This window comes from Oikopleura dioica, chromosome 2 (assembly GCF_907165135.1).
Source record: "Oikopleura dioica chromosome 2, OKI2018_I68_1.0, whole genome shotgun sequence".
Taxonomy (NCBI): domain Eukaryota; kingdom Metazoa; phylum Chordata; class Appendicularia; order Copelata; family Oikopleuridae; genus Oikopleura; species Oikopleura dioica.
The window spans coordinates 15,711,438-15,726,923 of record NC_137292.1 but is presented as its reverse complement, the minus strand read 5'-3'; the positions used below and the strand labels follow the sequence as shown (position 1 = coordinate 15,726,923).

The following is a 15,486-nucleotide window of genomic DNA, read 5'->3' as shown; positions in this document are numbered from 1 at the left end:
CATCGAAAAGATAAATCGTTTCTCAAAAACTTATTTCCACAATAAGAACTCATATCCAGGTGATACCCTTAATATTTTTAGCCTAAAGTAGCAAAAACCATTTCTTCTTGCAATCCTCAGAATAAAAATATTAAGGGTGTCGCTAAGATATGTTTTATCATCGTAAAAATGAGTTTTTGATAAATTATTTATCTTTTCGCTGATTTGCAAGGGATACCCTTAATGTTTTGAAGCGAAATTTAACTCAGAATGAAGCATAAATTTAAAGGAATTTAATTTTGGTTATCAAAGGGGAAACCTTTAATCGACTCAAAAGTTTGTAATACAAATACTTTTGGAAAAGCGATTTACTACTATTTTTGAAATCTTACCTTTCCGAATCCATATGCTCCGCCCTGCAAAGTGGCTGGAAAAGCGATTCCGACATTATCCGTCTGAGTCTTGACCACATAAGCCGCAAATTCTTCCACTTGAACATCTCTAGAAGGCAGCCCTTCGGTGATAAAGGCGTCTCTTTCTCCAAACTCGCCGATATTCGCCGCCAAACCCAAATTTCTCCGCTGATTTATGTTTTGGCGAAGCTCTTTCAAAAAAATCTGCCGAATTCGCAAAGTTCGCCCGATTATTCGAGACATTTCAGCTTTTTTCTCTTTTTTTTTCTGGCAGTGAAAAATGGAAAGACAAATTTCCAGCGGGCGCTTATTTGATCGCGCGGAGGACCAAGCGGAGGAGAGCGGGGAAAAGAGGCGCCGAGTCAAACTGGAAGAATCTGAAAAAATAGAATATTATTATTTTTTCCTAGAATTTTATTATCAATATAATTTAATTAATAGAGATGATATGAAAAAATAAAAACAGAAAAAAAGACAGATGAATGGTTACTTAAAAACTAAGATTGAATTCTGTATTGTTAAATTTAATTTATTTTCGAAAATTAACACTTTGACACCCTTAAAATCACAGAAAAAACACTTTTTGAAAAAAAAAATTAACTTGAAATATAAAAAATAAGGGCATCAATATGTTAAGTTCTCTCCAAAAATCAAATCGCAAATCTAGTTTAACAAGACCCACGCCCTTAAACCTGCGAGTCATAAGCCTAAACCATGGTTGTTGTAAGTTCCCCCCTGTTTGATAAATATTATAAAACGAGTTGAGTCTGGCCCTTGTATGTATCACCTGAGCCCGGATTTTGGCGCAAAAATACAAGTGCTTCTACGTAGCAAAATGACAAAAACGATGAGCTAAGCGAGCTTCGTTTTTTTTTCAAACGCCGGATGAAAATTTAAAGAGCGGTGCTCAGGAGAAAACGAAAATTTGTCGATGAAACCAGGTAACTGGTTCTCGAGAAACAAGCGCATGAACTTTTTAGCCGCAAAATTAAAAAAAAAACATTCTTGAGCCGGACTTTCTCCGGGACGGAGCTCGACCACCTGAGTAGAAAAGCTGAGTCAGGGTCGGAAAAAACACCAATGAATAGCCGCGTTGCGGCTTAATTTGAAAGCAAGGATTCTTTAAGAATCTTGACTCAGGTTTTGTACACAGGGTGCGAAGCTCGGAATCAGAGGTAAATCCGGGCTCGGCAACCTGTGAAAAAAACCTGAGTCAGGCACTGAAAGAGCTAAGAAAAAGCCGCAAGCGAATTTTTAATAAACTTAGCCACAAAGTGGTTTCGCCTACCTAATTCTAATTGGAGTATACCATATACAGTATATGATATACTGTATAATATACAGTATATGCGAAGCCGCTACGCTCTTTCTGCTCTTTCATAGCCTGACTCAGGTTTTCTTCACAGGGCTCCGAGCCCAGGATGTACTTTCTTTATTTTTCCCAACTACAGTCCTTAATAAACTGGGCTGGCTTGGCTCGTCAAACTCTCATTGGCGCAAAACGCTGGTAGCTTCGGTACAAGTTTGAAGGAGTATTATCGCAACTACGAGTGCCGCGCCATAAACAGAAAATCAACAGAGCACATTCCCAGTCGTGCTTCGAGTATTTCAATTCAAATATTTAGATCGCCCAGAGTAGCCCGCTCAAGAACCCGCCGCCCTTCCGCTACCCGATCGACATTTCGACAATCACCAGAACGCTGCCGACCATTCCAGAGGGCGTCGAAACTTATCTAAGGATTTTCAAAGAAAATTTTAACTCATTGGGCGCGAGCCTGGCCCTGTGCGTTGGCAAACGCGTGGCGTTTTAAAACGCCACGAAGTTTTTCTCGATTTTGAAGCATTTCTTAATTCATTTCTCTTACTTTGAAAAAACTTATTGATAGAAAATCGTTTGGGCTATCCATTGATGCCAATTTTATCTTTTATCTCCGTCGGAAATAACTGTAAATAGCCACTGAAGATTGACCAAAAACAGGACGGCGCCGCGCGCTCTCCCTCTGTTTTCCCTCTTTGAAGGGAAAAGCGCGTGAGTAACGCCTATTTTGGACGAGTCAGACTTTTTCTTTTCGATTTTAGAACAAGTTCTTCTCGTAAAAATCATAGTTTTAAATGATCAGTTTATAGAAAAATGTCCGAACTTTTCAGAAAAATAAAAATTTTATCTATCCGTCGAGAAATTTTAAGAGAAATGCCCCGCCAAAGTCCTCGTGGCGTTTAAAAACGCCACGTGCGCCCAAAGGGTTAAATGACGAGTAGTATTGGCAATTAATTTTTTTTGAGATTGATCGTAATCAAAATTATTTTTTTCTTCGATTATTTTTTCATTTTGCTTGCAGTAATTTGCAATTACTAGGATTTTTTAACTATATTTGAATCAATTATAATTAATTTATGTACAGTCCAAAGGTATTACAAAGTCATGTTCTGATTGTAATATTCCAGCGGACAAAAGCAGAGTCTCCTTTGAGTTTAACCATTCCTTGTGAATCCGGCGTCAACTTCTTCGCCGAGTTGTAGCTGTTCCCAGTTCCATAGCCAATATCGTCCGCGTCGGCTTGAAAGTCGACGCGTTTTCCTAAAAAATAAAAATCTCAAATTCAACAATCAATACCGTTGAAAAGAATCCACATTTTCCAGAAGCCGTCGCCGCCGTAGTCTTCGTGCCACGTTTGATGTCGGATTGTCCAGCCAGCTTCTGACACTTCTAAATTTTTGTCGTTTACAAACTTTATTTTGGATGAAAATAGCATCGAAAAAAAAATCAAAAAACTAAAAAAATGCGATTTTATCCAATTCCTTCAAATTTATCTTTCGCACGCCGCCGTTGTCGATTGCCTTTAGAATGCTTCGAACATCAGTCTCTGAGTGTTCATCTCGCACGTCGTCACTGTCCAAACCGTAGTAATGGCCAATCCCAATTTTCCACAGATTTTCGAGTCGATCTTGTAGAGATGATTTTTCCTCCTTGAGTTCATCGCTTTCATCTTTTAAATATTCATTGACAATCTCCAAAGTTTCTACTCGATTTTTTCCAAATTCCAAATCATGGGGTTCAATTCCATTGTTGAGCTGCTCGATCAGGCTGTAAAGAGACGGATGTTTCATCAGCGCGGATGCACTTTCGACTCTTTCGCTGATTTCCGGGACGAGGCATTGCTTGATAAGACTCTCCATCGACGGAAAAGCTACTTCAGCTGGTGTTCGTTTATTGTTAACGATGTTCATCATTGTCTCAAACGAATTTTTGCCGGCGAAGGGATGCCTTTTCTCAGTTGAAATATATTTTTCAAAGAAGAAAATCATTATCTTTATTTTGAGCTGATCCTAAAAGTGCAAAGCATTTGAAAAATGATTCCGAGGCCCCACATGTCTCTTCGAAAGCAAAGTTTCTCACTTTCAGGATTTTTAATCGCTTCCGGGGGTAAATAATCAGGTGTTCCAGCGACGTTAGTTGTCACTGTTCCTTCAGCTGCACGAGAGATGTTGAAATCTGCTAGCTTAGCCTAAAATGACGATTTGATACCGTTTTGTAATCCAGCATTACATTCTCCGGCTTGACATCTCTGTGGATAATGTTTTGATCGTGAATGTGATCTGAAAAATTTGAATATGACAAACGACTTATTATGCATCATTTCTTTATAATTTCTTTCTTTTTCGTTTATCACGACTTACCTAACGCGCAAACCAATTGAGCTGAAACAGTCAGCGCAAATTCTTCCTCTCCGTCTGAATCTTCTTCAAGTTTTTTCTTGCAATAATCAGCCAAATTCCCATCTTCCATATATTCGAGAATCATCGCGTGATATTGATAATTCTCCGGACTTGTAAACTCAAAATCGTCATAGAGCTTTATAACATTTGGGTGGTCTTTCTGTCGGTTCACTTTTATTTACCAACATAAATGTACTGGTAAAAGCAATATTATTAGGAACCTTAACAAGTTGCTTGAGAAGATCAACTTCTAGCCCTGCCTCTTCGCGCTCTTTTTCCCCAAAAAGAAATATTCCTTTCAGCATTCTTTTAAAATTATCGCCGTATTCGTCTTCTTCAATAATTGTAAGAGTTAGATACTGTTTGCGTTTCTACTTACTTTCTTTCAAGTCCTCCACGAGCAAGTAAATTTTCCCATCTCTAGGCGGTTTGATCTCTTCTATCACTTTGTATCGCTCATTAATGACCGTATCGATCATCGACATTTTCCCTACTTTTCTTCAAACTTCTCTACCCGGTGATTTTTCAGAAAAATGCTGAAAAAATGCGATACAGCGTCTATTTTCATGTCCAAAGCAAATATTTTCCACTTCGCCGGGGTCGGTTCGAATTTCATTTTTGACCTTCTTTTCTCCAAAAATACCAGTCATTACTTACAATTTGATTTTCAGTGGACATTAACTGCTCAAACCCCGATTACTAAGTAAAATAAGATGTTCCTCGTTGGTCCAGTTAAAAACTTGTTTCGCGCTTTGGCACTTTGCTCGATCCTCAGAATCCCCACTTGAGGATTTTCTTAGATTAGGGCAAAATAGAAAAAAATAGAAAGTGAAGAAATTACCGAACTAAAGTGGCTGAAAACGACATTATCTTTAGAAAATCGAAGTCAAGTTACGAAAATTGGCTTTTTCTTATCGCCTATTTTCCCATGTGGCTTTTTGGCGATAACATTTTCGCGTCTTTTTTGAGTCCAAAAAATATCTTATTTCGTCACCGTTCTTTTTTTAAACCAAAAACGGGTCTTTTTTTATCTTTAGAAACGTGACACTAATTCCTTTATCGAAACGAAAAAGTACGCAAACGAGAAAAAACGAGCAACAGCCAAAAAAAGAAAGGTTGAATCTGGGCTGATAAAAAAACGCTGGAGAATCTCGTGGGAGGACATTTCCGACCTTTGTCAGGACGGCGGAACGGACACGTTTGTTCCAACGAGCTGACAGTCAAGTCCGGGAGATTTCCAACGCGAGAAATTTAAGGGAAAAACGACGTGGAGGCGTAAATTTAGGAAACAACCGTGAAAAGTTTTGAGAAAAATAATCAGTAGGAAATGATTCAGGGCTCGGCGACCTGAGTGAAAAACCTGAGTTAGGCCCTGAAAGAGCTAAAAAGAAAAATCGCAAAGCGGCTTTTTTATAAACGAAGCCGCGAAGCGGCCTTGCAAATTTTGTGATCTCATCTATTTTTAAGTTTTGCGGCTTCTTTTTTTAAAGCCGCTATGCGGCTTTTCGTCTTAACTTTTTCAGAACCTGACTTAGGTTTTCTAGACAGGTTGTCGAGCCAAGAAAAATAGTTTATAAGAAATAATATTTTTCCGAATTTTTTTCTTATCATTTTTTTTCGTAAGTATTCCCCCAAAGCACTTTTGTTATCAGCTTTTTTCCCCTGCTGCTGCGAGGGGAGTTGGGTAGTATTTTTGCATGTGAGGAAAACAGGAGAAGAAAAAGGGTAGTCGTTAAAGCTGAAAGAGCCGCAAAGTCGGGAGGAATCGAGATTAATGGGGAAATTTAAAGGATGAGCTAACTCCACCGCGCTTGGATAAGGCGCGAGATTAAAAACCAAAATTGGTTTCAAGAGTTCAAGACGTTCATCCAGTTTCCGCGACGAATTAGAGACCAAAGCGGCGAATTAGCCAAAAGGACTCTCGAAAAAAGGGTCCCAAACGTACTTGAGAAAGGTAATTTCTCAAAATATCGTCCAGGTTTTTGAGAAATACAGTTGCTTTAAAATTTTCTGTGAACTTTTCTGACAAGCACCTGTTTTTAAATTTTAAAACAAACTCGATTGGAGACGAGAAATTCGGGAAAAAAAACATGAGAAATGACAAAAAATGACAGCTAGCGCTAGAATTTAAGTTACAGTCGTTTTTTGATAAGATTGGTTGTTGGAATTTGGGAAATTTAACCCCTGCCCGCATATCGACCTACGCGTAGGTAAATTGACTTTTAAACGCGATTATCTCGCGATTGGTAAATATTTTCTATAAAGCTGACCCCTACATATCGGGCTACTTTTTAATGGAGAATCAGGATCTAAGGTCAAAATAAAATTTATTCAAAGATTTAAGATTTTAGCAATTGAGCGAAATTTTGATCTCGGGTCAACATGACAAAACCCAACTTTGATTCAACTGTTCTCGGCAAGATCTATTTGATCAAATTAATGCTCAGTAGATAATATAAGTTCGGAATTCTAAATTTTTACTGTATTTATGACTGCATGAAAATATTTAAATTTATTTTAGACGAGATTTGGAGCGCTGACGACTTATTCTTTTTATCAAAAATGAGTACTTTTGAAAAGATGACATTTGTTGACATTTGACATCTGACATTTGACATTTGATCCTGTCCAGGAGAAAGCTCAGCCTTTAATCTTTCCATCCATGTCTTTTGGAAAATTTTATCCCGACTAAAAGACCCCAAAAAGGCCCGACCTACGCGTAGGTCGATATGCGGGCAGGGTTGACAAATTTTTCATGCGGGCAGGGGTTAAGGTCAGATTTTTCGGGGAAATTTCGGAAAAGGGAATTTTACGGAAGTTTCTAATTTCTTGATGATTTTGAGAGCACTTGAATATTTTGAATTTGTAATTTTGAATTTGGATTATTCAAAACTCGGCCAAATTGGATTTATATCTCGAAAAAAGGGAAAATAATGCAAAATTTATCTTAGCCAATCAGAAGTCTGATCAGGCCTTGGGGTCAAATAAGAGCATGAATAGCCGCCATCAACGATTTTTACGATTTTCTTCGTAAAAAAAATTTGGTTTTTTTTTTCCCTCAAAAAAGTAAATTCTAAAATAACACGATCAATGAAAGTATCACTCCCACTGAAAAGTATTTCCCTTGTACATTGGAATCAACCCTAGAAAGACATAGAAAATCCTGCAATCAGAGTCAACTCGGCGGCATCAACTTTCTCCCGAATCTGAGCTCCACACAGCTCAAGAAATCAATTACCGGCACCATTTTCGTAAGTAATTTTACTCTCTATCGCTTTCAAACTGGCGGATCGCTTTTCAACCTCCTTTTTTTCTTTTTCTGGAGACGGCCAATTATTTTTCGAAAAAAATTTAAAATAGGGTCGAGAAGAAAACCTGAGTCAGGGTCTGAAAGACCTCAAATGAAAAGCCGCATCGCGGCTTTTTCAGAACAAAGCCGCGAAGCGGCTTTGCAAGAAACCATAAAATAGATAGAAATGGATTTATTGCGAAGCCGCTTTGCGGCTTTAATTTTGAATGCCGCTACGCAGTTCTTCATTTCAGCTCTTCAGACCCTGACTCAGGTTTTCTACATAAGTTGCTGAGCTCAGTTCCCACCAAAATTTTCTATAAAACCGCTTTTTTAACGGATTTTCGAGTCAAAAACCAGTTTTCTTAATAGAAAATCCGTTAAAATGGCCACCCCTTTTTTCATTTTTTTCGTTTTATTTGAAATCAAGTCCCGTAAATGTCCTGTTACCCGTCCCAAAGTTCTCCCTGCTTTGGCTGATCCCAAATACTCAAATAATCGATTACGTAGCTGGTATTTATTTCTTACAAGGCTGACGACTTCAATTCGGATTATAATTTATTAATTTTTAAAATATTTGGCCTTTTTAATTCTTTTCCGCGGCGAAAAAAGTTCAATTCAAAAATGTCTTGAGGTTTCTAATCCACTGTGTAATGAATCATTACTAATGATTGATGTTTTGGCGCATTCTTGAAATGAGGCGACGAGGGTCGAGTATTTACGCCAGCATTTATTAATGATCAAGGGACTTGACTTTCGATTTATAAGTTCAAATGATTAGAGGTCGCATGATTAAGGGGCTTTTGGTTTTATTCTTTCAGGCGAAAGAAGTGTGAAAAAAGTGAGACTTTCAGGGAGAAAGATTATGCTAGGCTCGGCAACCTGTGCAGAAAACCTGAGTCAGGGTACGAAAAAGGAAATTTTAAGAAGAATATTAAAATTAGCCGCTTTGCGGCTTCGTTTTAAAAAAAACCGCAAGGCGGCTTTAATAAATGCTCTTTTCTTACCCTGACTCAGATTTTCTACACAGGTTTAAGCTTTTTTTAACTTACTTTACCATCACCATAATTTCTAAGTTCGGCAACCTGTGTAAGAAACCTGAGTCACGGTTGAAAAGATCTCCAATAAAAAACCGCTTCGATATTTTTTGACCCTGACTCAGGTTTCTTACACACGTTGCCCAATCTAGAAGGTGAGGGTAAAGCAATGCCAGCTTAAAAGCTAAGTTCCGCAACCTGTGAAGAAAACCTGAGTCAGGGTACAAATAGAATATCAATTAAAGCCGCCTTGCGGCTTTTTGAAAACGAAGCCGCAAAGCGGCTAATTTCAATATTGTTTAAAAATTTTGGAAAAGCCAACTTCTTTATTCGTACCCTGACTCAGGTTTTGTGCACAGGTCGCCGAGCTCTTAAAACAAGAAAAAACCAGCAAAGTCCGTATTTTTTCGTGCCCTAGTGGAGATGGCAGTGGTAGCGATAAGTAGCTACTTGGGGAGGGGAGCGAGCAGCTCATCTCCTTGCTAATGTTGTTTGGAAACTGGGCTCGCCCCTTCACTTTTATAAAATATTTGCAAACGGCCGTCAATGGATAAGCTATCCGTTTTCGCCGCAGCGTCATACCTCCAAGGACTTGTCACCAAAAAATACATTTCTTGAGGGGCGTTTTTTCGAAATTCAAAATATTTTTAAAAAAAGTGACTTCATTTGATAAATTTCGCGAAGGGGGTGGTCAGCTTATCTAGCAATAAAGACGGTTATTCCCTTATTTTTAACTTCCCCAAAAACGTGCTCAAAAAAAAAGCTCTAAAAACGTCCTTAGCGGTTATCTAGGAACCGGATTACGCGGAACATCTTTTTCTTTTTTTTTCCATTTTTCGGAAATGTTCATTTTTCTAAGTCCTTTCTAAAAACTCAAAACAAAAGAGCATTTTTGAAACAATTCATTTTAAAAAAATCAAGGTGGGGTCGAATAAATTCTTTATTTTTCAAAAAATCGGGCGGATAATTATTTTGCGCTCACATTAATTGTACCAAATCAGCAGTGCTGGCTATTTTGAATACAGCGGAACTTTTCTGACAGTATTTTGCAAATCGGGATTAGTTGAGCTAAAAGTTCCGTCAAAAAAATCGAAGAAAAAGAAACATTTTTGAATTTTGAAATTCCCAAAAATCCGATCTTATATTTTCCCAAAAAATTCCGTTTCTTATTGGCCAATTTTTTTTCAAGAAAATTTTCCATAAAACCCATTTTTCTGAGAAAATCTTCTTTGTGGAAAAACAAATCAAGAAGATGGCGCTGTTATGATTTTCTGACCAATCAGAAATCAGAATTTTTAGATCAATAAAAATTCAGAATTCTTATTCACCCCCGCTTCTTTGGTGGAAAAAAACTGGCTTGTGGAATAATGATGATGCAAAAAGAGTTGCGTCAGTTAATGAACGCTAGAATTGAGTTAGCAGTGACCACTTCTGGCCTAATACAATTCGCGTCCGTCTCCGGAAAGCCCAAAGAACTGTTGTTACTCAATCCGCTTCAAATCAAGCTTATCAATCAAATAATTTTGAATTATTTCAGAAAACGCCTTCCGACGTTCCAAGAACAGCTGAATTACTCGAATCCGACAGTGGTCCAGGAACGGAATTTCAAAAATAAGAAGAAGAAGAATGTGGAGAATTTGTCCAAAAAAGCCGCGCGCGGCACCTCAAAAAAGCTCATTTTTGAGTCGAAAAACCGCGCGCGGCTTTTTTCTCGGGAAATCTCAGTTTCCGCAGTCCCTATTTTTAGACACGTTTTTGAATCATTTTTTTTCGAAAAATTGCCGATTTTCGAATTTCTAAAATCCTGAGCGAACAGCGCTCAATTCGGCATCAGATAAGGACGATTACAAAAATTACGCGAGTTCGGGAAAGGCGATTGATCGCAAACGCGTCTGACAAAATTTTTGGCGGCGAAAGTATTCTAATTCAACAAAAAGAAAAAAGAGAGAATTAGGCGACTTTGGCCACAAATGGCCACGTGCCTCGGCGGTCGAGTTTGAGCTGTTCCGTGGTTAACCGAATGAGAGGAGAAATTACGATTCTGAGGTCAAATATTGATAATCAAAAGGACCGTGGAACAGGCAGGAACTTAGCTTCCTTCCGGAAACTCGGTAACAGGAAAATATTTTGCGGCAGAGGGAAATTCGGCTCGGCAACCTGAGTCAGGGTCTGAAAGGGCTAAAATGAATAGCCACGTAGCGGCATTATTATAGCAAAGCCGCTTCGCGGTTTCTTCTTTGAAAAAGCCGCTACGCGGCTTTTCATAAATTTTTAGCTCTTCAAACCTGACTCAGGTTTTCTGCACAGCTTGCGGGGCTCACACGGGAAATACAGTTGATTTTCAGAGTTTTTCTTTAATTGAAAAGTTAGAAATTGGAAAACGTGTCTAAGAAAGGGAAGGTTTAATTAGCGAAATAATTAAAAGGGAGAAGAGATTAGAAGTGAGGATTTAGAGGGGAAGGAATGTTCATTCGAAATTCCGAATAAAGGGAGGACCGTGACTGTATCTAGCAAGCCGCGCATTTCATATCAATCCGAATACCACAAAATATCCGGAATCGTGCCGCTAAAGGTAAGCCCAGCTTGAAAAGGTTTTTCTGTTAGGGTTAGGGTTAGCGCTACTGGGGCCTCTATATGGGATTAATTGGCCAATCAGAAGTCAGAAATACTAAAAAAACCAACGTGCCGTAGCTTTTTGATCGTTTATTAGGGTCCACAAGAGCCAATCAAAATTCGCTCTTATTATCGAAACGAATTTTGATTGGCTCTCGTGAAAATCATGATTTTCATCTTCTGATTGGTCAAAAAAGAATTCAATTAATTCCTAAGATCGAATTAATTGTTTATTATTTTTAGTTTGTTAAAATTTAATTCAGTAAATATTTGAGGTTCTTTTGAGTCAAAATTCTTTTTTATCTAAAATATGCAGTATTTTCTAGCTTTCGTTTGAGTGAGTAGTTCTCAAGGCTTGAAAAATTTTATCTGAAAAGTTCGCGCCCTGGCGGAATGTCCAGCTCTTTAGATAAAGCGCCTTTTTGAACAATTTACGAATTTTCCGAAATTTTAACAATTTTGTTTCTAAAAGGACTCGACAACTGGCGGCTCAGAAGGGACGTACTCGTACTCTGGATTAGTGCTGAACCACACCCCGACAAATCTGACGAATCTTTCCAACTTGCAAGTAAGTCGCTTAGACGCCCAAAATAAGCAGGATCAGTTTATTCAGAGCTCGGCTGGAGTCAACATTTGCATTCTCTCCCCGGATGTCTCGTTTTCCAAAACTGGATCTATGCTTTTCGCTAATCGGGATCAAAAAAGTTGGAATAATCTAGTTCACTGAATTCTGGTTAATATACTGGGCTTGGCAGCCTGTGTTGAAAACCTGAGTCAGGTATAACTAAGATTGGAAACCCTATTTTTTAAAAGCGAAAAGCTTAAAAAAAACCTGAGTCAGGGACCTGAGTCAGGGTCCTGAAAGAGCTAAGAAAAAGCCGCGACGATTTCGGACCCTGACTCAGGTTCGCTCCTCAGGTTTCCACTTCGAAAATTGCTATTCCAATCTAGTTTCTCGCTAAATCCTGACTCAGGTTTTCTACACAGGTTGCCAATCAAACCCATATTTGGGATTCAAAATGGGCTAAAAATAAGGGGGTGACGTCGGGAACAGACAAAAAAATTTCGACAAATTTTGCGTTGGCGGCTACTCGGCTGCTGATTAGCCGGCTAGCCGAATCAAGGCTTCTGATTGGTTTAAAATTTCCACGCAAAATTTGTCGAAATATTTTTGTCGGTTCCAGACACCTCCCCAGAAACGAGCTCCTGCTTTAAATTCTAGCGACATCCATGTCTTTGACTCTTCATTTCACCGAAATTTCTATCATCCTTATCAGTAGCCCTCCAGCTCGTCTCTCTTTTCTTTTCCCATTTTCATTCGCCCCAGGCATATAAATTCGCTTGGCGATTTTCGCCAAAAGCGAAAGCGAAGCGAAAGCGAATCGAAAATTGACACTCCTGATGTTCGCTTTTTGTCCCCGATTTTCGCCAAAAATTCGCTTTCGCCGAGGCCTCGCTTTCGCCAAATTTTCGCTTCTGGCAAATCTTCGCCAATATTTCGCTGTCGCCAAGGCCTTGCTTTCGCCAAAATTTCGCCAAATTCTCGCTTTCGCCAATATTTCGCCGAACCTTACGTTTTTGTCTTTCAAAGCTTTATTAATAGAGAAATCACTTTGATTGAGCTTTTTGTCAAGCTTAGTAGGGTAGGAGTTTAATAAAGTTTTAGAACCCATAGAAGTTGGTGATCATTTGGCTACTGATAGGTGGGGGTGATCTGATGGCATTTAGGTTCCTCCGAAGTCCCAAAATCTGGCCAACTTCGGAAATGGGAATTTTTGAAGAACTAAGACTTTTAGAGGCTGCCACCTTTACTCGAATGTAAACCCATTTAGCCCAGACTCTGGCTGTGTTTTGAGCTCTAGAAAAGAAGGGAGGGGGTGGGGTATCTGGGGAGCTAGGGGCTCTTGAAGTCGGAGAACTCGGCAGAAATTGATTACTTTTTCCAAAAAGTCTTTTTATTGATTTTTATTCATTTAAAACTGTTGAAATTGTCATTTGGGGTCATCTGAGGTCAGGTCGGGTCACTTATTAAAGTTTTCTGAATTTTCAATTATTCTTGACCTAGAGTGACCTCATTTGACCCCAAACGACATAATAAACAGTTTTGAACGAATAAACGTCGATTAAATGACTTTGGAAGGCATTTAGATACCCCACCCCCGCCCTTATTTTCTAGAGCTCAAAATGACTGCCAGAGCCTGGGCTACAATCATCAATGGCAGCCTATTAAAGTCTTAATTAGGGGCCCTAACTTAGGGCTTCAAAAATTCTCGGTTTTAGAAAGCCCAGAAGAAGCCATGAAGAAGGGGTCAAGGCAATTCATGGGACTGGAAGATCCGAAATCGGAACTCGATCTCTTCAATCGAATTTTTTAGTACCGGGAAACGGCTCAAATGAAAGCTCAGCTTCTGGGCGTTCCAAAACTGTGTCATATAACTAACTTAGAAAAATGGGCCGAATTTTCATCTTATTAGATCGCGTTTTATTCAAATTTATCTTTCAATTTCGGCGAATTTTCGCTTTCAACGAATTTTCGCTTTCGGCGAATTTTCGCTTTTGGCGAATTTTCGCTTTTTGCGAATTTTCACTCTTGTCGAATTTTCGCTTTTGGCGAATTTTTCGCTTTTGGCGAATTTTTCGCTTGGCGAATTCGCTTTCGCTTCGCTGTGCAAGATAGGCGTTCGCTTCGCTTTCGCTTCGCTTTTTGGCTGGAAAAATTTTTCGCTTTCGCTTCGCGTTCGCTTTGGGTTTTCGAACAAAATTTATATGCCTGATTCGCCCTATCTGCGGTTTTCGATCTCTCCCAAAAAATACAAAGTAATCGATTTTCGATCCCCAAATTCAGCCTCAAAAGTCAGCAGGAATCTGTCGGCGTCATTTTCCAGCCACGAAGGAATCGGTTCAGAATTTTAAGCCAAATGACAATCGCCATTCTGGGGCGCTTTTAGAAAGGCATCTCGAGAATACCAACAAGGGAGCAATAAAAATAGCTCAACTAAAAAAGAAGCTGAGCAAAATTGACTGTTCTCCGGAATTCTTTTTGAAAAGAATTAACTGTAATAATTTTTGTTAAATTATTTTTAAGAATAATTAAAAAGCAAAAACGTCAGATTTTCTCTGAATTTTTGTAAAAATTGCTCATACTATGCATTGGCGGCTATCTGGGTTTTGATTGGTTCAAAAACAAAATGCAGGATTCTGATTGGCTCAAAAGCGAATTTTCTCCGTTTTTACAATTTGTCGAAACTACAAGATTTCGAGCCAATCAGAATACTTTTTAAAATTTTTCGACCAATCAGAATTTAGTTTATCGCCCACGTAATTAATCTGTCGATCAAAAATACCGGTTAATTGAACAATAAGCTAGCTTCCTGGCCATTTAATCAAATTCAATTACCTAATCAGCTGGAACTCGTAATTACTAAGCAGCAATTAGTGATGAGGACTGACGAACAGACAAATTATTATAATTAAAAACGTTTTCTTTCGAATTAATTGCTCTTCGTAGTTGAACAATTTTCGATTGCCGTTTGAATCCGGAATAAACTCGTAAGAAGACAAAGTTTTCGAGCTCCTCAAAATTAATTTTACAAATGATGCGCTCTTAGTTTTCACGGTTATGTCAACTTTGGACGCTTCATCATTTTTCTAGGGATGCCCTTAAGTTTTTCCCTCCGAAAATGAACTTTTTAATTCAAGAAAAAATATTTTATGCAAAATATTTAAATAAAAACGAGTTTCTAGCTTTTCCTGGCTATCACAATCAATTTGATTGCCAATCAAAAATTTTAAGGGTATCTACTCATTAATTTTTAAACTTAATTTTTGGCGTTATTTTTATAGGAGCAAGCCCCTAATTTTATTTAAAATAAGTTTTTGAGTAATTTTTGTGAAAAAAAGTAAAATGGAATAAGGGTGTACCATCCCTAAAGGACTTTTTGGAATCATTTATTTCTTAAGTGCACACCCTTATTTTTGTTTTATAATTGTTCATCTTCTATGATTTAAAATTTTGACAAGTTATTATTTCGCTTGTGATACCCTTAAGTTCCTCGAATTGAAAATGTGTTTTTCTTTAGAACAAAAGTTTAAGCAAACAAAGAAAAACGCGTCTTTCTAACGAAAAAGGACAAGATAGGCGATGTAGAAAGCGCGAATTATTCGCGCCGCGGCGAATTGATAAGTTCCACAAAGCAACTTTCTTTTGAACCGATAAAAAGTCGACAAGTTGCCCCGTCGAATAAACAATACGCCCGTCGAGCTTCGCAGGTAAAAATAACCAGAATAATTATAATTCTTTTTCTAAAGAACGTTTTTCGGCTTTCTATTTCGCGTTTTATCGGTCAACTAATTTTAACCTCTTCACTTCGCAACGGACCAAAGTACTTCTGTAAAACAACGCTTGAAAAAACGAAAACTGGGGTTGAATTTCGCTGAT

At 38.3% G+C, this 15,486-nt stretch overlaps 1 protein-coding gene across 2 annotated transcripts in view; it reads left to right on the top strand.

Annotated features, from left to right (window-relative positions):
- The window catches only part of LOC145696705 (uncharacterized), a 66,716-nt gene that overhangs the window by 44,118 nt on the left and 7,112 nt on the right, over window positions 1–15,486 (top strand). The window contains exons 5-12 of one of the 2 annotated variants that reach the window (XM_081773785.1): window positions 2,018–2,125; window positions 7,283–7,360; window positions 9,973–10,031; window positions 10,926–11,007; window positions 11,521–11,616; window positions 11,662–11,735; window positions 13,895–13,941; window positions 15,269–15,317. In XM_081773785.1, the coding sequence (XP_081629911.1) occupies window positions 2,018–2,125; window positions 7,283–7,360; window positions 9,973–10,031; window positions 10,926–11,007; window positions 11,521–11,616; window positions 11,662–11,735; window positions 13,895–13,941; window positions 15,269–15,317 (593 nt within the window). Of the gene's footprint in view, window positions 1–2,017; window positions 2,126–7,282; window positions 7,361–9,972; window positions 10,032–10,925; window positions 11,008–11,520; window positions 11,617–11,652; window positions 11,736–13,894; window positions 13,942–15,268; window positions 15,318–15,486 lie in introns of both variants that reach the window. The other variant, XM_081773784.1, reaches the window with a different exon arrangement.